The sequence below is a fragment of the Aulostomus chinensis genome, chromosome 23, assembly GCF_037954235.1.
Source record: "Aulostomus chinensis isolate RoL2024-O1b breed Wild chromosome 23, RoL_Achi_v1.0, whole genome shotgun sequence".
Lineage (NCBI taxonomy): Eukaryota > Metazoa > Chordata > Actinopteri > Syngnathiformes > Aulostomidae > Aulostomus > Aulostomus chinensis.
The window spans coordinates 19,252,591-19,275,218 of record NC_141342.1 but is presented as its reverse complement, the minus strand read 5'-3'; the positions used below and the strand labels follow the sequence as shown (position 1 = coordinate 19,275,218).

Genomic DNA, 22,628 nt, shown 5'->3' with positions numbered 1-22,628 from the left:
AAACTAGCCTCTCACTTCGGGCTAATCTGTGGAAGTTTGTGTATATACAAAATAACCAACTCCAGGCACACATATGTGTACTTACATTTAAATTGGAAATAAGTGAGGCAGAGAGGTAGTGCCCCAGTGTAACCAAAATATTTATTTTGCCAATATTGTCAGACAAATCAAATGTATCAGGGAATTCTCTGTCCCTATGCATTGGCCCGCGTCTTTTCTCACACCTTCATGACCCTGAAGATTTACTGTCCATGCGTGTTATAATGAATTGGTCCTCACTACCCCCCTCCTCTCTCCTGAGGGAACCTGAAACTTGTGCCAAATGTTGTCGTTGCCCTTTGGCATTGCAGGTTTATGGGTTTAGGTCACAGATGGTGAGCTGACATTAGGTCCAGTTTACAGCTCGTGTGTCATATAATACACATAATCCTACAATCACTCCCTGCTGTAGAGAATTGAAGCATCACTTGAGTTGTCCTGGATATAAAGTCCTTTTTAGGCTTAATGACATTTTGAATGCTCGGGGTTTAGATGGCTATAGGAATTTTCAGCACAAAAGAGGAACACTGGGGTTAGTAATGATCTGGTTCTTTGATAAAAAAAGAAGAAGATGAAAGTCTGTGTGCATTAAAAAATAAGAATGAAATTAACTGATTCCCATGCTGCATTTTCGCCAACACGGAATCACTGGCCTTATTTTCTGCAGCAGCCCCCTGTAATGGCTAGCAGCTTCTGAAGATTAATTAATGCTCCAGTTTTAAATAATAAAATATTCTGAATTTAATACAACTCTGACTTACGTTTCTGCAGGCTGCTCCAACACAGAGTATTTAGAGTCACGATTTCTCAGGAATGAAGTTTAAATCACTGATGGATACGTTTTTGTTTTTGTTTTTCCTCAGAAGCCTCTCCATTTGTAGTGCTGAGAAACAGTAAGAATGCCAATAAAAGAACATGTTAATATGGGGGGAAAGTGTCAAATGGCTCTTGAACCAGAAGCTCCTCCACTTTAACAACTGCTATTCGATCTACAGTAAGAGTGATCACCGAACTACCTTGTAGAGCGTGCAGTCAAAAGACGAGGAGCCATTACACTGCAGTTCTACCGCCTTGAGAACCAAAACTATCTCATATGTAACTGATCATATGGTTCAGTTGTAATACTGATATCACCTCCTTCCCCTGCAAGACGAGTGCATTAAGCCTGATTAATAAATCTACCACAGAGTGAAACTTTGATACCAGCAACCTTAAGTGATTCCTGCATCGGCCTGTGGTGTGCTCACCTTGTGAGCCGGGCCCTGACACTTCCCCTTATTGATATCAGTGTGATTTATGGAAGTCTGCTCCCCTTGTCATCCTCAAACGGCAGATGGGAGTGTGATTTATCCCTGTCTGATGCTGCAGGGTGTCTGCTGCTGGTGAAATGAGGGAGGACTCTCTGGCTGCAGGAGCTTGTTTTTTTTCCATTTAGTGAATATTTTCACTATTTGTTCAGAGTGCAGAATTGTATTTTACTGAACAGGTCCACCCCATTTTCCTTAAACTGAGCAAACAAGAAGGTGGGGGGAAAAAATCAGTTGACCGCAGACGATTAAAGCATAATTATCCTACTGGTTGAATGTTCTGAAACAGTACTCCTTCTGCTGATGCTCTTATTAAAAGTCTGACATTCATGTTTTTTTTTTTTCAGGACTCAGCTATAATTTCCCAGGCGTCCCTCAGGGCAGCATCTGTAGCCCACACCCATAGCCACATCAGCAACCTGAAATATTTGCCATATTTTCAAGGTCCCACTTAAAATGTTTTTATTAGTTTGAGTCCTTTTTGTCTATACTACGTTCCACATAAAATTGCATTTTATATCCAACTCACAGTGTAGAACTTTTCTGGTCGTATTTGAGGTCGTCTCAGTGTTGCCTTGAAGATCTTTTAAATTTCACCAAATTCTCTTCAGGTTTGCACCACATTATTTCGTACAGTGAACCTTGACAGTTGTTAAAGTAAACTACAACTAGACTGTTTTGCGGAGGGTGTGTGTGTGTGTGTGGGGGGGGGGGGGCGATGTGGTAATAGTGGTTGTGATTTGTAGACTGTTGGTGCACCCCCCGATTTCCTTCCAAACCTCGACCCTTTTCCATGACCTCCATGTATGAAAGTGCCATGGATCAGACAGGATCTGCCACCTCTCGACTGTGTAAATTCATCTGTCTTCCTGGTGACTGCTGACTGGACAGGAGAAAGAATAAGAAGAAAATTAAAATGGAACAAGTGCACAAATCTCTGCAAAAATAGAGCCAGTGCCAGTATTACTTCCAAGAACATCAGTGGCAAGTTGTGGATGTTTCTTCAAGAATTGGTTATGAAAAGACACTTGCACAAATATAATAAACAGGCAAAACATAATAAATATATTGACATATATAGCACATGACAAGGGGGGGGGCACATTTTTCTTTGTTGAGGTTACAAAGTTCTGTTTGTAGTTTGAGTTCAGTTGTTTTGTTTACCACATTTAGAACCCAATTTAGTTAATAAGTACTATCGATTCCATTTTTCATTTTTCAAATAAACAAATACCCTTTTGTAGCTCAGCACCACACATTCTGTGTCTTTTTAACAATGCCTGGTTGTGCTGTGGCTGCTGAGGGAATTTTCTTTCTTGGCACAGCAAAAATAATGATGTATTTCTTCTCCCTGTGACTCCTTATTGCACATTTCAAGACAGACTTTAAAAATCTTTCATGAGAAATAAGATTTTACCATAATTCCACCTCTGTGAAAGATTTAATTCCACTGGTGGGCACCAAGAGATTACATGTTAAAAAGTACAATTTCCTCCCTCTCAACGTAAACCCTCCCGCTTTGTGGCATCTGAAAGTTCTGCGTTATAGGCAATCACACTGAGAGCATTCCCATGGGAAACGTGTCCTCACTAATTCTATGACTGTGTCTGCATGGTTTCCTCTCAGATGAGTTTTAATTTGAAGGCCAGGGGTAACATGAGATAAATCCAATTGGATGCCCTGTGACACTGGCCTCTGCCATTGCTGGCCCCATTAAAGGATACTTTATTGATCGTAAATAAACCTTGTAATTAATGGAGGACCACGCAGTCCAGACGTGGACTCGCAGGCTGACGTCTGCACCTGCTGCTAGCTGGAGCTCTTCATGTTTCAACATGTGAAAGGAGCATGGTGATGACTGCAATTCATCGAGATTGCAATATGAAGAGACATAAACTATAATCCTCTCCTAATCATACATCTGGTTTCTCAGCAATATGCCATGACTGCCATTCCTCAAGCAAGGCTTATTGTTAAGCCTCCATATTAAATGACAAAGGCTAGTGAAACCTGCTCTCTCCAGGTCAAAGGGCAAACCCAGCAAACAGGTAACCCCCTAAAAGGTTTGCCAAACATTAGATTAGAAAACTGGCCTAGAATGTTCTGTAAGGGTTGTTTTAGAGACTTGTTGAGGTTCTCCGAAGGTTATGTAAAAAAAAAAAAACTGCAGGTAATACTCAGGCAACATTCCCTAAAGGATCTCTGAGTTTGTTTATTTTTTTATTCCAGAAAATAAACTACTCTGCATTATATCAAGGTCAAGTCCAAACCATCGACAACAAACGAGGTGGCATGGTGTCCAGGTGGTCCAGTGGTCTGCAGTGTTGTCTTGGGTACCGGGGTTACTGGCTCAGTTCCTGATGTCGTGGTCTATAGCGTTGCCTACGCGGCGGGGGCTGCTGGTACTGATCCTTGTTTTGTAGGTTTGTTGCGTTGCCTACAAACGCTGATTCGGTTCCCCTGTGTGACTGACGGCTCCACATGTGATGGAGGAAGCATGTTGTAGTCTCTGCAGCTCTCCAGAGCAGCAGAGGGGGTGGAGCAACAACCAGAACAGCTAGGAGGGTGAGGTGTTACAAGGGCGGCAGGGCGAGTAAGTCATCATCTGCATTACCAACTCACGATTGTTCTGTGGGGAGCATTCAGTGAATTTGTCTCATGTTACGTGAATGTTTGCAGAAAAATATTCACGGATATTTTTCCATAACAGCCCTCTGGGAACATTCCTTTACCCTCAAGGCGAGGTTTGTGAAACATTCCCCAAACCAGGAAATCTGTGTCTCTGCTTCAGTTTTCATTTAGCCTTGGTTCTGAATCAAATGAAGTTGTTTTCATCAGAACAAAAAAGGAGGCTGCTTCATCAGCTGACCAGATGAAAGTAGCTCATCATGCAGGCCCGGTGAATATGCCTTTAAGTGGTCAGTGTTGCGCTGGGGAAGAGCCCGACATGGGCTGCATCCGCTTACGCACATTATCTGTGAGAGCATGCTGCTTCTTGGCTTTACTTCTCAAAGGCCGGTACACAGGGTCAGAGAGAGTGGGAACGAGAGACGTGTGTGCTTACACCCTCAGATGAAACACTGCTTCGGCTGCATATATGTGTGTGTGTGTGTGTGTGTCTCTCTCTCTCTCTCTCTCTCTCTCTCTCTCTCTCTGGCGACCTGAAAGAGTGTGTGTGTGCCTACTCACTATCCTGTCCTCTAAGATTTCACACATTGATTGCCTCCTCTAGAAACCGACAGCAGTATCTCTCTCTCTCTCTCTCTCCCTATTCCCTCTCCTTGCAAGTTGCTTAGCCTCGCCAGGCTAGCTCACTCTTACAGAAACAAATTCACAAGGCCAGACTATGAAGTCTTTTCTATTCCCTCATCTAGTTCTGCACTACTACAATATGGTCTTACTGAGGTTTTTTAAGTTTTTGATTTAGTATCATAATCACAAAATACCCTTCGGCCTGTCGGCTAACCAGACCAGACTTAATAAGCAGCTCCCTGCTCATGTTTTATGCTGAGGTGAAGTTGCGGTGAGCGGCATGGATACTTGTGTCGATGCCCTGGTACAAATTTGGCTGTACCTCCGGAGAAGAGCATGCATGCCAATAGAAATGACCCGATGCCACCTCACGCTCTCTCACCACTGTCTACATCTTGTCACGGGAAGCGAGTGATTCATACGAGTGAATAGATTTCAGGGGCAGACTTTTGTGTTAGAAATCCTCCTTTGCTATGCCTGGAGTTTTTATGTAGCGTACGTAACAATATCTTCCCTCCGACTAGAACTTCTGTAAAACTGACAATGTTTCTTTCCATTAGTTATTTCTGCCTTGATGGGGATATAGATTGTGAAATAACCCCCTATTAAATGAACTCACCTCTCTACAATATAGCCGTTCCTGGCGTGTGTCACTGCTCAGCCAACTTGAACTGCTTTGGATGTGACTCATGCCTTTTATCTCTCCCTCTGGTAGGAGTCAGGATCACTTGTGTCAGAGTATCATAAAAGAGCTGTAATGATTGCTGTGATTAAGCTAGCTTTTAACCATGTTTTTCCCCGCAGCTCGGAGGACCCAGTTCATCAGTTTGAGGTTGGCTGTACAGAGGTAGACAGACGGATGAGTCAAATTTAAAAACGGCAAAACTGAGAGGAATATAGAAGCAGTGGAATAAAATACAACAATGACGTGGCTACTAGAGGCCTCCACTGCATCAGCATTTATTACTGGTTCGGCTCCTGGGATTTGCAGACGAATAGAAAAATCTCCATTATTCACACCAGAGAGTTCTGACCGAGGTACGAAGCGATGTTCATACTCTTGTGATGCTGAATAAATGTTACCCTGTAGCTTCACATTGCAATTTTCTAAAGAACTCTGCATGACGTAAAACTGTAAAACTGCGCTCGTCCTGTAGTCCTTCTCTTTGGTTGAGTGAGAAACAAACAAAGGATGTAATATTTACTTTTAGCCTCCTTAGGTAGGGTCCCAATTTTGGGTCTTTGGTGTGGACTGTGGTCAAATGCATCCTTCGCACTTACTATTATGGTTTGGACCAGAGAAGTCATCAGAAGGTCCAGACCGGACAAGGTGGGTGGGAAAACACTCTTATGGCGCTGTTACCAGTCCAAATCAAATTCAAATGGATATGTTTGGTTTGCTTTTGGTTTAGTCTGGATTGGCATCACAGAGCACAAATTCAAGCCGTCCCAAAAAACAAAACAAAACCAAAAAAAACATCATTTCCAGAGGGATGTGGAGGAATGAGCCGAGCCGGAGATCTGCTCCCAGAGAAAATTTAGCATCAGAACATGTAAACTCTTTGGCCGGGACGATCAGCAAACACAGGACTTCAGCAGAAGGATGTCACATCCTTGTCATGTTAACCTGCGGCTGTTTTCCTGCAGTTGGGTGGTGTCGTGCTCTCTCACAGCAGTCGCACTGGATTAGGCTCTGCTTGGAAACGGACCCAGACAGTTGGAGAACACCGGTTCTGGGCCAGTTGTTTTGAGAAGCTTTGCTGCTCTCACATGTTCTTAAACAAACTGTACCGGGGTTTGGTTAAAACTGACTGAATGCCTGGTTATGGAAGCCCCTTTAATGTCTTTTTTTTTATCTTAGTGTTACACCAGCAGTGTCACACTGTTAAATGTGGGACTACGGTGGATTTAAAGCTCCTGCATCATCAGGGTATTTATGAGCAAACCTGCCAGCAAGCAGTCATTACTGGCTCCAGGATCGTGGCCACGCATTAGAGAAATATGGAAAGACATACAGCTTCCCATCAGGGCTCATTTTTCTTGAGACGGACCTGTTAAATGGCCTGGTGACATTGCGCTGCACAGCAAATGAGGTCAAAAACATTCATATTTATTGTCGGTGATCCCTGTAAATGAGAGCCGTCGGGGAATCTTTCAATTTGTTTTATGTGCAGTGAAATTCTTTGCTCCCGTGATAGTAAGTCTCATAACCCTCATTTACGCTCACCCCGATCTGACCACGTTATTGACGAGGGCGAGGAGCGCTAACTGCCGTCAGATATCTCCTTTGATGCACCAGCAAGGCTGCTCAGTTAATCTGTATATTATCAAAATATGGGTCAAACGCAATGTCAGAAATCGCAGAAGCAGCCGTTTTTGATCGTGTGTCACCACATCATCTCATCATAAGCGTAAATGCTGCAGAGATGCTCCGGCCTACAAATCAGAATCTCACAACAGGACGTGCTTGTTCGTGCAGACCCCAGGAAAAGAAGACAGAAAAAAGAAAAAAATCACCGCATTTTCTGATGGAAATGACACATGAAACACCAAATTACCATTAAATCATGAGTCACATCACAATATCTGTCAAAATGATTGCAATATAGTTCAATCTTTTTTCCCATGCCATCATTCAGTCTTTAGCACAACCATATCAGACGTGATGATCCTTATTCCTCCTCCTAATTATCCCTTTCCTTATTTACCACAGAGGATAATTATTTTACTAGCCACCAGTGGCAAGACGGATCATTATTCACCATCATAAGACAGTTAAAACAGCAAATTCCACATGATCATGAGATGAATCATTTCCTTTGTGCTTCCTTTGCAGCATCCACGTTAAATAATTAATCCTATGTACGGAATTTCACGCCAGTCTTGTGGGTATAAAGCACCATCAATATTAGCCTTAACATGATGAGCCTGGTTGAACCTCCACCTGACCAGCACTGGTTCTATCAGGTGTCGTTTCTCATATCCTGTTAGGAGTGTCCCAGTATTATCTATTTAAATTCATGTTTTATTGAAGATTGCATGAAGGCATACATCATTCAACTTATTAAACATAGCTTCAGGGTCAGAATTTTCAATTATCTGACATGGCAACCTCCTAAAAATGCAAAATTATTCTGCGCCTTCCTAATCCGATCTCCTGCAGTATGCTGCATTATTCCCATCTCCGTAGAATTCATACGATCATGGAAAAAGCCTGGAAAAGTTGTGGAATTTGAAGATGGCAGTTTGGCTTTGCTTCACGTCTACCTGCGTATTGGCATTCTAGTGCTTGGTTAGTCAAGATCGCCTGAGGGAAATATCTTTTTGGCTTCAAATTGATTTACTTAAATCCACACTCGTATTATTCATTTTAGGTAAACGTACGCTGGTAAATTTTGACACGGGTGTTCATTTATTATGTGTAAGGAGACGTTCCAGACGAGGGGTGACATTTTTCCCTCGAAGGTGTAGAGAAGTCGTGCATCCGTGTGGGTAAAAATGTGCGTTAACCCTGATAATCACTTTGCAGGATTGATGATGCTTACATGTAAAACCGTGACTGGAGGAGAAAGTGTGTTGCCTCAGTAAAAATGAGCAGCACAGCTGTCGTCTCTAGAGAGCATCTGGGTTCGGTTTCATTCTTGCTGCTTCAGCGGTTCACCTCAATTTTCTTCTCTTACATGTGTTGATCAAATGGAATTCTATTTTAGGCCTGCCTTCTTTTTTTATTTGCACTCGAGCCAAAAACTCTTCGTGTACTTCAATGCTTTTCATCTCGTTTCGACTTGCTGAAGCCAACTTTACTGTACAGAAAAAGCCTGAATTCAAAAGTGCAGCGCAGTCAAAGGCTCAACTTCATCACGTATCGAGGAGACCTCCTCGCAGACCTGCAGGACCCGTCGGCCCATTTTGGCTGAAATCATAAAGAGTGACCCACTGATAAAATATAATGAACAGTTGAAGGTAAAGAGAGATCTTGTGTCGTCTCACTGTCATGGCCTTTTCCCCAAGTGTCCGTCGCCATGTTGGTGGTATTATAATCCCAGAGGCCTTTTGGTTGGTTGTTCAGGCTTGGAGGAGGTGGTCTCTTGAAAGCCCTTCCACGTCCTCCTTTGAATTGTTTGGGTCCAAAGCCGGCTTCTCAGCTGCAGATTGTCTGTGAGACTTTGCTGAGTCACTTCCACCTAATGAAGAACATCTGCCATCTGCTTTTTACTACCAGGACTCAAGGGTCCATGATGGGGTAGAGGAGACTACCGCCAAGAAATTAAGATAATCTGATGGCAAAAGGAATCTGTCACCTCTTTTGATGTGATGCCAACCTCCACTATGATAGCTAAAGCTGGAAACTAGTTAGCAAATTATGCAGTGACTACCTGTGTGTCAGACTTGTTGTGCCCTCAGGAACTCCAGGTCTTGCTGTTATTCCTCTGTAGAGTTGAGAAGAGTCATACAGCTTCAGGAGGCTTTTTTCCCCTCAGTTTTTGCCTATTTTAATCTCATGTGGAGGGCCTCTCCTCTCAGCTCCAGCTACCGTTGCCTGGAGCAGGTTCATGTCTGGCTGTGTCCCCCTACGTCATTCCAGTGCATTTGCATGCGTTACGTGTCCTCTGAAATGCGATTTGCATTCTTGTCTGAAGACGTCTTTATGCATCAGTCGGAATGTACAAATCATTCAGGAGCTTTTAAAGGACTTGAGTCGTTATGCTGCTATTGATGGAATATTTTTGATCCAGGTGACATTAAAATCTTACAATGTGGCCTAAACAGATACATTCATACAACAGATGTTGCTCGTTGTAGGTTTTTATCATAATCCAGGATATATTAGATGGGAATCTTGTGGAAATGAAAGATGAACAACCCAGTAAATAAGTCGCCCTGGGCTGGCTCAGCAGGTTGAGCAGGTCATTCATTCACTTCAGGGTTAGCGCTTCGTGCCACACAACCGGTTCGTTCTCAGGAGGGGTTCTGAACATGTCCCGGAGGTCCTGCTGCGGTCGTCCCACAGATGAGAAGAAATTAAAGGGCTTCAAAGTTCAATTTTCTTTCATAATCTTTGATTTTAAATCTGCCATTTGACATCTCGCTGACTTGTTTGGCCCGTGATGCAAAAGGTGAGGCAGAATGAAGACAAACAGCAGCCAGCTGTCAGTGGGCGGAGCCGTACCTCCCACTGCGGAGGCGCATACTTCTGTCAATAAATAGATTCATCCCCTGTTCAGGACCAAGAAGGACGTGAAAGTAAAAGCAGCTAAACAAAGCATTTGATTTTGGTCAGTATTCTTGTTTCCATCAAGAAGTATCCCAAAGGTTGATGTTTTGATGATTTTGCAAAAAAAAAAAAAACTCTTGAGGTTTTATGAAGTTGTATTTTTTAGAAAAAGTGTGCAAAACAGGAGATGGAAATGTCCTCTTTTAGTTAAGCGCTAATGAAGCAACTCTTTAATGTAAAATACTACCTGGTACCAGATGAGGGTCAAGCTGTAAGACTTCTCTCTGTTTTTTTGCTGATCTTCTACTCTGTATTTTTTTTACCGTTGCAACCATGCATAACGTTGCCTATAGCGCCATCCTCTGGCAACATCGTTTTGTCTATGTTATCTGCTCTGAACCAACTGAAGGAAACACACCCGGTGTACCTTTCCTGTTTGATAAATGGACTCATTTTTATTTAGCACCTTTGTACCTTAGTGGCACTCAAAGCGCTATACGGCGTCGTCTCGTCCACACACACACACTCACACACTGATGGTGGAAGCTGCCATGCAAGGTGCCGCCCTACTCATCAGGAGCAATTAGGGGTTCAGTATCTTGCTCAAGAACACTTTGACAAGGTCATCGGGGGAAGCGAAGACTGAACCAGCGAGCCTTCGGTTGCTAGACGGCCACGCTACCTCTGAGCCACGCCGCCCACATCTACATAGCAACATTGCTACAATTTGCTTTAAATTTGCTTGAGAGTGAGACGGGAGCATAACTCGTTTTTGTGTTCCAGCTTCTTCTGTCTCTCCTGTCTCCGTATTTTATCTTCGTTGTGTTGCTCTGGTTTCTCTCATAACGCTTTTAATTAATGAACATTGTTAGCGGCGTCTGATTTCACAGCAGTCAGTCAGCAGGTGCTCTCACTAATTATATGTATTGTTTTCTCTTCCCTGACAGATTTTACTGTAGTCTGGTCAAGGGAATCTGCTGCAGTCATGTTTAGGAACAGCTTGAAGATGCTGCTGACGGGGGGGAAGGCCAACCGCAAGAGTCGCAGCAGTGGTGAGTCTGTCTTCTGATGTCGACCACAAACAATGACACATCTGCCTGTCAGCGCTCAGGAGGTGCTAGTCGGACCGGTTTATTTTAGGACGCAGCAGCTCAGAGGGTGAAAACAGTTCTGGTTCTCAAAGCGTAATCTACGACCCGACTTTTAAAATTCTGCTCAACTCATCAGATCTGCTATTTAATTGTAGAAGTTGTTGGCATCGTCCAATCACAGCAGGGTGTTCCTGAGCCACCCACGATTGTCTGTCCTCGCCATTATGTGACGGTTCCAACGGCAACCGAACTCGTGACGCAGTTGTTTTGCAGCGTGTTTTTAGTCACTGGAGATTTCTTCATTTCTTCATCATTATTGGAGAACTTTGCTACTTCTTCACTTTCCTTTACCATCACAGGAGTTGTTCTGCTTGCAATGAAGTCAACACGCCCTGCTGTTATGCATTAAGTTCTCACGAATCGTCATGATTTCAAGGTCAAGCTGTGCTTTTTTTCTTTAGTCTTTGACGTTTTTTTTCACCCACGCGAAGCACAGGAACTGTGTCTCTGTGCTAATTATTCAATGTCGATTTGAATTAGTTGATGGAAACCCCCCAAAATGAAGAGAAATCCATCCAGAATTTTGCCAAATTTCCCATTTCCACTTTTGCTTTTGGTGTGTGTGTTTTTTTGTACCCTTTTTTTCTTGGATAAAGAAAAAGATGGTGTGTTGACTGGCAGGGGGAAAGAGTCTCTCCACATAGCAAAGATTTAACTCGCATTCTCCCAAGACAGGAAGAAGAAGCTGTTTTCAGAATAAAACACAAAACACACCGAAGACCTCACATAAGAAATGAGTAAATATTCGTCTCAGATTTGCTCGTCAATTAGATGGAGGTGCGACAACGCCAGCTGTGAAAAAGTCACTCCCAAAACTATCGAGAGTCTGGATCATTCCTTTAGAATGGCTACTTATTTGAAAGCTTTCTTGATGTTGCAGTAACTAACACCTTTCACTCAGTCTTCCAAGGATAGACAGCCTGATTATGTAAAGCTTTAATTATCCTGCGGTGTGTTGTTATGTCACTACCCCATCTCTTGACTTGACAACTTTAATGAACATGGTTATGAAAGAATCAACGCTCCTGTACTTTGGAGGCCTTTTTGTTTCTTCTCCTTTTTAATGTTCCAAGTCAGTTCAATTTACAGAATAACCTCCAGAATGTTTCACAACAGTCAGAGCGTCCGTCACTGTCCTGAAACCTTGAGAAGTCTAAACTCAGCGGCTTCACCTCTCTCCAGGCTCAGGTAGACACTGCGTATGCGCCGCCTGATGGGTGTTATTTTGTTCCTTCCCCGTAGAGTTCAGTAGGCCAGGTTTAATATTGCAGCTAAAAATATCCTCCTTTGTATGTTTGACCTGCTGCCGTATCATCCACCCTGCTAGAGGAGCTCTTCACTCCTGGAGGAGAACACGTCAGCTCCAACGCTCTCCAAAACCTGGCTGAGTAAACCACCCGCTGAAGCTTCCGACCAGGGTTTCTATCTCTCTTGAGCCAATACAACAACACGTTGCTGTCATTATCAGTGACGTCACAGCTTTGCCGGAACTGCAATGATCTCTTTTAATCATTTTTCCTTTTGGATGACAAGTTGCTGCAGACGATGACTAAGCCAAGGCTGCGCAATTCATGGAAATTTTATTCGCAATATGGCCGACTGCAGGTTTCACATCCCTGAAAGGTGCACTGCTTGTTAAGGGCCGATTGTTTGAGAAAATAGCATTTGAAATTGTGATCATCATCCCGCCGCTTTAATGGGCTGTTTTGAATGAAAATTAGACTCAAATCAAACATTTCCTCTAACGTTGCTCATCATATTGCGATTGCATTCTGAATAAAACAGTGGTTTAAAAAAAGGTCAATCTCCGTTGGGGCTGCTTGTCAAGTAATGTATGTATATTGAGGAGCTGGAACTACATGTACTACACACCAGAGCTGTTGTGCTGCTGCTGTGGGGAAAGTGACAGCATCTCACTGGGAGAAACTACGATTCCTTGCTATTCCTCGTGCGTCTGTTAGTCCGTTCTTTATATAGTGATAATCTAATCGCTAATGAATGAAAGCTGAAGAGAAGTTACAGCTGACAAACTTCCTCTCTGCCGTCTGTGTGTTTATGTATTAATTAGCGCGTGGAGTGGCGAGCCGACCGAGCGGCAGTGCATGACTCAAGTACCCTCCAGTGTTTTGAAATCTGTCGCCGTCACTTTGCAGGGTATTCAAGCCCCCCGGCAGACAAGTGCTGCTCCCGCAATCTGTCTCCTCCACCCAAACATCTGGATCCCGTAGGGTCCTACAGGACAAGAACACATTTGACCCTTAAACATGTGAATTCAACGTGTTGATGACATGTTTTCACTGAGCCGGTTCATCTGGAGGACTGGTTCTAGCACACGCCGCACTGGGAGGCTACGTCCCTCTGATATCAACCGACTTAGTTCCGCCAGGGCCGAAGCTGATTGCCAGTAAGTCAAGCGGGCTGATGATTGACACTTGTGGCCGATAACTCAAGTTTCCTCGCCAAAATTTTCAGCAACACAAGTCTGCCTTAGATTAAAATAAATCAGATGAATGGTAAGTTTCTTTGTGAAAAATACATTAAAAAAAAAAGTACATTAAGTGTTAAACTGACTGAAACATAAAAACTGAAAAGAACTCCGAAAATATATGGGTTTTTTTTTTGGATGAACATTGTCCATTTCCCAGCAGGTTTTCACTGAGTTGAATGAAAACATCAAGCACACTTGAAAAAAAAAACGAAGTTGAAGTGTTTTTCCTGTTGCATGAGTGAAAAAAAAAAAAAAAAGTTGATACCCATAATATGAAAAATGGCAAATATCGAAGCTGGTATGTGGGCCAAACAACCCCACAATCGGTGGGTGCCAGACTTCCTGCAGCGCTCCGGTAGATGGAGGCAGGGGCTGGTGAATCTCTAATCTGCAGGGGAGCCAGTCGTCCCTGATCTGCTCTGGTTAGCTACTGAGCGGATGAATGACAACTTTTAAATTGAATGACACAGATAAGCTGCTGTGATTGTGATAATGCAGAATGGTAGAAACCTCTATCGCGACACACCCTGGGAATGGTGCGTTATCTCCAGGAACGCTGCGGTTTGTGTGTGTTTGTCCCGCGATGCTATCGTTATTAGTCTTTATCTTGCCGCCGATCTCAACCAGCCTGCAATTAATCAGGCGCCGTACAAGATGTCGAACATGTATATGCATTCAGGCTGTTGAAATAAAAACACAGATGTCTCGCAGCAGCAGTATTTAGATAACAGATACGCGCCGAGTCTTTTTGTTAAGGCCCAGATTAGACGTCAGCCAGTGTGTATATGTAAGCCTTCTTTCTGTCAGAGCATCCCAGCTTCACTGCTGCCTGCGGCGGTTTCATGTGTGCTCGCCTGGAAAGCTAAAATGTGAATGAGAAGGAAAATTTCCCCTTATGGTCCCAGATATTGTGCCTTAGCTGCCATGTGAGTTGAAAATGGAGGAAGGCGGAGGCGTTTGCTTCACGTTTGTGGAATCGTGTTTCTGGTTTTGCACATCCTTTATGCATTTTTTTTTTTATTTTTTAGTGCCTTTTCTTTCTTGCTCCTGTCGGGAGAGAGTGGAGGAGTGGGTCTAGACTTGAAACAAAGTCAACAGCCTGACATTGCAATTACAGTTCGTGGCATCGCTTGATTGGAAAATGAGAAATAGGGTTGGAAGGTTGGGTTGTCTGGACAGGCAGTTGTTGCATGACTAATTGGTGTTTGGAGAGATGGGCTGGAGCAAGACAGCACCGAGGACGAGACGCAGTCGAAATAATACAGATTAACACATGGAAGACGCACCTGCACTTCTGTGACGGGGCAGTGAGGGCCGGGCTATAGGAGGATTGTCCTTTAAATCAGGATATCCAGAAGCCCCCTTTTTTTTTTTTTAATTAGATACACATCAACAGGTAAAGTTCAGATGTGGAAAAACGCATGTTTTATTATCCAGTCGATGTTCACCTAATTGGTCCAGCGTGGTTCAACGCGTTTGAGCCAAATTTAAATTAACTCCCTGAAGGCGTTCCACTGACTGACTGCCTGAAAACGCAGTAGCTCTGCTGCAGCAATAGTTCATAGGAAACTAAAAAAAACTTTTTAGCATTGGATGGGTGAAACATGTGACTGAGGATCTAAACTGCAAGGTTTCAAAGGTATGTTTTCATTTCAGCTGAGTTTTAAAGGTATATTAGGTTAAGATAATGTGTCGGTAAGAGCTTAGATCAGCGTTTGTATGTTATCTGTGTCATACTGCTGCAATAACTGCCAACGCTGATGCATCGATGCATTTGTGAGATGGATGCGGGTGCGAGGCCCCTGGCTGATCCAGAATTGGCCCCAGTAAATTAGAGAGGACGTTCTCGTCAAACAGTCAACCGGCGCCGGCTTTGTTCTCGCAGAGAAGAATGACGCTGTTAGTGGATTGATGGTAGAAAATAAAACATATTCTCTCCCCATATCAAGGAATATTTCCAAAAGAGCCCCATAAACTCGTTCATGGCGTCTTCCGGCAGGGACACCGACATGTTCCTCCGTCGGCCCGCCAGACATGGAGGGAAGCAGGTGCTTGTCAGGAATCAAATCATAATCACAGCCCTCTAATTGATGGCTCATTTTCCACAGTGGTGGAGAAATCTAATTAGAGTTCATCAGATAAGCAAACAGACTTTGAGCTCTTAGACACGAGGAGTGACACAACAGTCAGGCCTGACGCACACGTAATTGTTGGACTTAAACTGGCCAGTTCCAGTGGCGTCGCAGCGATCCTCACGGCTAGCGAGATTAGGAACGTCCGGGCTTGGAGAATGAATCCGTCTAATTTGGTTCATTTGTTTTGGTTCACCCTCGTGTTTGAGGGTTAATTAGGATGTTTTCAGAGGAAAAGCTTTAAAAACCCACAGTGGCCAACAGCAAACAGACACAGTTAGCGACAGGCTGGAATATCAAACGGCTAAATAGCCGGATGAAGAAGAGCGGATAGAACTTATTTACTCAGTTGAAAGGAAAAGAACTCCGAATGAAGACAAATGTTTCAAATTTGTTTCTAGGGCCCCTAAGTTATCATTAACGCAGATTTACTGTAAGTTCACACAGTTATTATACATCTAAAATGCCTGGACTCTTACAGGCTGAAAATTGATTCCAGTACTGTTTATTCCTTCCTGAACTTGCGTATCAGTGTGTACAAGGTACTGATCCACTGCCAACCTGTAATAAAAGTACAAGTACGTACAGTATATTGTCCTTTTTCCAACTGTATATACTGCGAAACCTCTATGGATGCGATGTCAAAACTTGTGAACAATAAAACAAGAACAAACCCATTCAGGCTTTTTTTTTTTTTTTTTTTTTTTAAGGCAAAACCCATCAGAAAATGTTTATCCACTACTGACAAGTAGTACATGGGACTTCTAGGGATTTTTTTTTTTGAATACCCTGGAAATTGTGAGCTTGGAGCTTGCCTGCCCTGCTGATCAATAAAGTTAACAATCATATAAGTAAACACGTAAATATCCCTCCTGGTTTAATCTAATCAGATAGATGCAAGAGGCTACAGGAGGAGCTGCAGCATCAGCTGAGTTGATGCTGGCTGATATCCACAGAGCGACAGATTGGCACCTACTGCTCCACAGAATGGCCCCTTCCTTCCTGGATTATTGAACACCGGGGGAAAAAAAGAGTGATTCTGGTGGATCGGTTCCTCTTATCACGCAGGAGCACTGTGTTCCTGCACTGGGATATTCAATTTAGTTTTATGGAGACAGAAAAGCTGTGGTCGTCAATCCCAAGAAAAAACGAGTATGTTGCCTTTATTTGTGTTTAATTTTGGCGATATTGGAAGTGTTTGATGCCCCTGTTTTTTTTCCCGTTGTGCTGTGACCTCATCTGCCTGGGAGTATCAGTAACCTCTGGTTGCATTAATTCCTTGTAAATGTGAACATTAAGATGCCGTGTAAATACAAACTGTAGCCAGCAAGGCAGACAATGCATGGGTGAATCAATACGGTGCACAGCTGCCAAGAGGAGCTCTGACCTTTCGTTACTAAGGACAACAGCTTGATGTCTCCAACCTCCTCAAGCTTCACTGCAATGTGTCACTTAGCTTTCTTTCTTCGGCTGTTGACATTTATTTAGGAGGTGTCTGAGCAACATTGCAGCACCAGTCCCTGTCTGCCAGACTTTCTATCTCAAGAATCTGTTCCACCTCAAAGGTGCCTTCTTATGTAGAGATATGCACGAGTATATCAGGCTTCTCCATCAGTTCTGGAGAAATTGTGTTTTCAAAGCTGTGAGAAAGTGCTTATTTATGGCAGGTGGATCATTTCCCCTGGTACGTTACATGCTCTAGTCCCTCATGGCCCAGGATGGAGTTGGTCAGTCTTTCATTTTTATTTATTTATTTTTTATATTTTTGGAGAGTGATAATGTAAAGGCCCCTCCCCTTGGAAAGACCTCATTACTTCCTGGCCATCTGCCTCATCCGCCTTCTCCCAAAATAACACATGCAGGAGAAATTGCTCTTTGTTTGAGGTCCGAGACAGTGCAAGTAGTGTCAATCAGGCGACCGACTTGGTCCCTAAAGTTACCAAACCCATCAGGAGGCTTCGGTGCCCTCGTCGTCGGGTAACCACGGTAACAAAACTGGAGCCAAGCAAAAGTGTACCAAATGTCAAAGACAATTCAGGCAGACTGTCAAGAGGGCTGAGACGATGTGCCAGTGTTGCCACTTATCTCGCCGAGTGTGGGAGGCACTTCTAAGCCCGTCGTTATGATCCAGCATTGCCTCTTGATGCGCATACCACCACCATCATGGTTGCCCATGTGACTCCACCGAATGACCTCCTTTAGGTCCTTGAAGCTCAAGATAACGGCTGCTGGGAGCTTCCTCTGTGACGCTGTCTGAGAGGTCATGATTAGAGCACGTGTTTGAAATCTCTACTGAGGGCTCAACGTTTTTGAGCTCGTGACTTACATACGAGATTGACAAGTCCCCCTCAAACAGTCTGATCGGGCGGCTGTTTGTCCTGTTTGGGACTTAGTTTCTATCAGAGCCTCCTCCCCTCTGGTCCAAAAGCTGGTACCACCTGGCTACCATCTGGCTCTTTTCTGCAATGGGACCCTGTGATAACTGATGGGAACTCAAAACCCAGTTGAACATGGTAACTGGCGGCCTTTTTCTAATGTCAGGTACACATAGTACGTGTAGTCAAAGCTCCACCATCAACAGCATACATGGAGGCAATGAAAGCTTGTCACCTCTGCTAGTTAACTTGTGCAACTTTTTGCCACCTCGGCCACAAATTCACCCGGCCTGTGTTCCAGAAAGACCATCACTGTCCTCCATGCTGCTTTTACGACGGCTACCGAAGATTGTGTACGAGCCCAAGATGCTACACTCCACTTTTGCTCTCTGCTTTCCAGTTTATGTTTGTAAAGTAATGAGAGCAGGATTAATTGGCGTTTTAAAGCGGGGTTACCTGGATTTAATAAACCTATGGCTGTGTGCAGTGGTAAAAGGGGTATAAGAGAATCTGGCGTGCTTGTATTTGTATCCACCCTTTTGACGAGCTGGCTGATTCCTTTGGGGATTGATGAGAAGATCCGAGATTGCATTTTAGCTGGTTTCTTCCATCACTTGTGCTCTCCACACATTGTATCTGCGATCCCGGAGTCTTGCCATCCATTTAATGCTGTTAGGCACTTAGAATAACTATCACAGCCTGTCAGCGGCAGCATTTTTAGTGGAGATTTTTCCCTTTTATTAATAATTTAGAACTCAGAAAGTTGGGAAATGTTTTTAAAAATAACAACTTTCAGGCCTCTTCCTAACTGTCCACATAATCGCACCCAGCAGGATCTTGAGTCTCTTGACACTGACATTACTGGTGGTTTGGGCGGTTGTTCTCAGAGTGTTCTGAGGAATTTTACTTGCGAGCACAGTGACATTTTAATGGAGAAAAACACAAGAGTCTGCGGCTGTGTCTCCACTATGCAGCTCTTTTGTAAAGGGAACTGTGCATTCCGGTTACAACAGTAGGAAGTGGGCAGTATGATGCGTGGGTAAAGGAGCGTTCGTCTAACCTCGCCTCCTCTCTCTGATCACAGCGTCAATAGTGGGAACTCGCACTCGTGTTCTCACTGTCTTTCCATCTCCCTGTTGTCCCTCTATATGGCCTTTTCCTCTTTTGCATTTCCTCAGTGTGTAATTGGCCTTTCGCACCGAATCTGGCTTGTAAATGGCACTAACTTCAGATGGTACACTGTAATGTGAGACCGTATTTCTATCTGATTCTTAGTTCTGGATCCGTGTTAAATCTCTACCCCTATTTTCAACCCCGATTAAAGGACCGTGTTCATGTGTTTGCTTATTTATGGGAACAAAAGAGTCACACGGTGGTTGTGTTCCTCCATGTTGAAGATGGGAAGCTAATGTGTGATAATATCATACTAATGTTTTCCAGGCTGGAACTCATATAAATTCAGGGACACTGGCAAACTATTACCATTTTGTCACTTTCTGGTTTATCAGCAACTGAAAAAACAATGGCATCTTAGGATGAAATGGCTGTATTTGAAGGCAAGGCAACACATTTGAGAATCCGTTAGCTACCGTTAGCAACAGCTAATGATGGCATACAACCACTTCCTAGCTTACACTGCCGTTTGTTTTGTTGCAGGATATAAAGGGGACAGGAGTTTGACAATGTCATGTGACATTATATCATTCATATAAGTTGCTTCCTAGAATACAGTGTTAAAACATTATCCAGCATTTAGTTTCCTACCTAGAACAACACATTGAAGGAACATGGCTGTTCTGTTGGTGCTTACTGAGTGTCTCAGAATTAGCCAAACAGCTAAATCTCATCTACAGGTGGGCAGGTGAATTGATTGGAATACTATGGCACCAAATGTTAGAAAATAGAGACTAGGACATTGCATGGTGGCAGAGTTAAAGTGAATAAACACTGCTTTTTAAAGAACAGATAAAATTTTCCATTTAAAAGAACTGTTTTTTGCGTGTGGTCTTATTTTTCGTGTTGCAGCCTTGATTTCAATTGTGTTTTCAAACTAGAGAAGCTAGAACATTGTCTGGGGCTGTAAGTGTGACTGATATTTAGCACTTGGTGTTGCTGTGACCTAGATAATGGTGTCATTTTTTACTGAGTGGGAATGGTGATGACAGTTTTTATGGCTGTAGAAAGTCAGAGGATTTTAACATGGTTGTTTTATGATGGATTTCGTGAATTATTCATGGCCGAATGAGTAACGTACTCTTTATATTTGAATTTCATTATTCAAATGATAAAATAATATTGTGTTTGTATTTGTGAGTTCATTTAAAAAAAACAACAACAACAACATTGGTTGAGGTTTACCAGTGTACCCCACATTTCAGAATTTAAAAAAAATGCCAAAAACCCCAGATAAACACAAAACATCTGTGTTTGTTTCAAGCTGTTATTTGCTTCCTTATTTCTTTTGTGTCCTCCTTCTGTGGCGTTAGCGTAGCATGCCATATATCAAAAGTGTTTGTGGTGAACAAAATTACATCCTGGCAGAAAGAATCAATGTAAAATTGGGCTGTCACGGAACTTGTGATTTACTCCCCTAAGTTAGTATTGCCTTGTCTTTTATGGTAGGGTTGGTCGCCACATCATTCTAGTAATTCATCGCCTCTGATTGGTTAGTCAGTACTGTGTTGTAGGACGTGCTAGCTGGTTAGCAGCTGGTCTGATTGTTCAGCAAACAGAGGACACAAGGAATGAGAACCTGCCGTGAGCCATTAAAGTGTAGTCTTGTAAAAATTACTTAGCAAATTGAATGAAAGTTCGGTGTACATCCTTGCCGCAGCTGCGGTAACCTTCAGATGTGTTCTTCTTAATGCACCTACAATGATTGTCATTAGTTGTTCCTTGGCCTGTGCACGAGATTTCATCCAAGTTGAAGAACTGATGGGACCAGTGTACAGCATGATGACAGTTCTGGTGGCATGTTTCATACCAAATTCCAAAGTATTTTTTTTTCTGGGGGCTAAATTTTAAGGCATTACGTACAAAGTAGGAAAATAGTTAAGCAAAAGTTGGATGGTTAAAATGCATGTAAAACTATATTTTTAAGTGTGGAGGTACAATCATAGTTCCATTTTGTTTTTAAAGGAAAGTCCAAAGGGACTTCCTTTCCTGTTTGAGGAACAGGATAGCAGATACACTTGACATGGAGCTGAGATTTTGGAGGTGTTCATGTCAGCATCACTGCAAACCGCCGTGGGCTACTGTTACCCTGAAGCTCCTCTCTGGTTCCCAGCACACAAGACCATTTCATGAAATGTCACAGTGGCATGTTTCAGGCGTAACTCCCCAATGAGGATTAAGAGCCTGGTGTATTATTTCCCTCCATGATATAAGATCTTTTTAGATGTTTCTCGTCTTGTAGCCGTTACCCATACAAAGGGGCGTAGAGATCTTCCCGTGTCATCTTTACAACTGGAATAGAATTAAGTGAAGAGGCAATTTGAGACGTAATTAATCAATGTGGACTTAGGCAAATGCGCATATTTAATGTTTTCTGTGTTCCAGCTGAACGTTTTTGTATGATACAGTTAAAAGGAAGGATGTGAAACTCATACCAACACTGCAAACACAATCGCTGTAACTCCTCTGCTGCAATCTGAGTACAGATTAGGGATAATCCTCTAATTGTTATTTTTCTGGCCAGTATTGTTCCTGTAGGCTATGAAACAATGTATATTTAGTATATTTGTATTGATTACTTGTGTTTCTAGCAACACAAGTGCAACACAGTGCTGTTGATCAGTGAAATTATCAGTAAACTTGGATAACTTCAAATGTAGATGTTTCTGGCTGGTCCTAGTTTCTTTGTAGCTTCTATTTTGTGTTTTTACTTCTGGCTGCTGGAGTAGAACGAACTGTCTTTAATATTAACACAGCATATCAACTGTATTGGTGGTAAAAAGAAGTGCACAGTATTGGAGTGGCACAGGAGTGAGTCCTAAAACCTTGTACACTAATCTCAAAATCAGTGGGTCTTTCTTAAAACAACTGCAAAAAGGCTTTTGGTTTTCCGTTAGCTTAATATATTTAACACTTTGAATAAAACACATCAGATCTTGTGAATTGAGAGCATTTACGTGTCTAAAAATATCTGCGGTTGCTAGCAAGTGGCTGAACAACACAACTGATGGTTTCATGTTAAAAGCAGGAGCTTGACGCTAGTTGTGGGGAGGGGGAATTCACATGTCCGCAGGGTAGTTTGTATATAGCATTACGTTAGCTTAGCGCTTCAACGATTTCATTTACACTCAAAAAGTCTTTAAAGTGGGGTTCATTTGCGAAGACTGTCATGATGAAAAAAACTTGTAAGTCTCAGAAACTTTCATTCGCCACAAAGGTTATATTAAATCAAAAATCCAGCGAAAAAAATCCCATTGGCTTTTAGTCGAGGCGGTGCTACCGTCTCAGTTGGCCTACAAAAATAAATCATCCCTGCGGCACTATATAGAAAAGGCTTAAAGGGAACAGGCGGTGTAATTATACTAAACACACTGAATTATATATTTGCTTTTTAAAAGTAAATTAAAAGGAAAAAAAACAGGTCTATTGCCACAAAGAGACATAAAAGTGGCAGTTTACCAACTTTGCTGGCAGCTGTTGCTACAGCTTGCGTTGC

General features: G+C 42.9%; 1 protein-coding gene across 1 annotated transcript in view; it reads left to right on the top strand.

The window, feature by feature from the left end:
• Positions 1 to 22,628, top strand: part of tanc2b (tetratricopeptide repeat, ankyrin repeat and coiled-coil containing 2b) — a 147,985-nt gene that overhangs the window by 30,654 nt on the left and 94,703 nt on the right. Inside the window, 1 exon segment of the mRNA XM_086196488.1 lies at positions 10,761 to 10,865. Within this exon segment, the coding sequence (XP_086052614.1) occupies positions 10,799 to 10,865 (67 nt within the window). The 5' untranslated portion in view covers positions 10,761 to 10,798.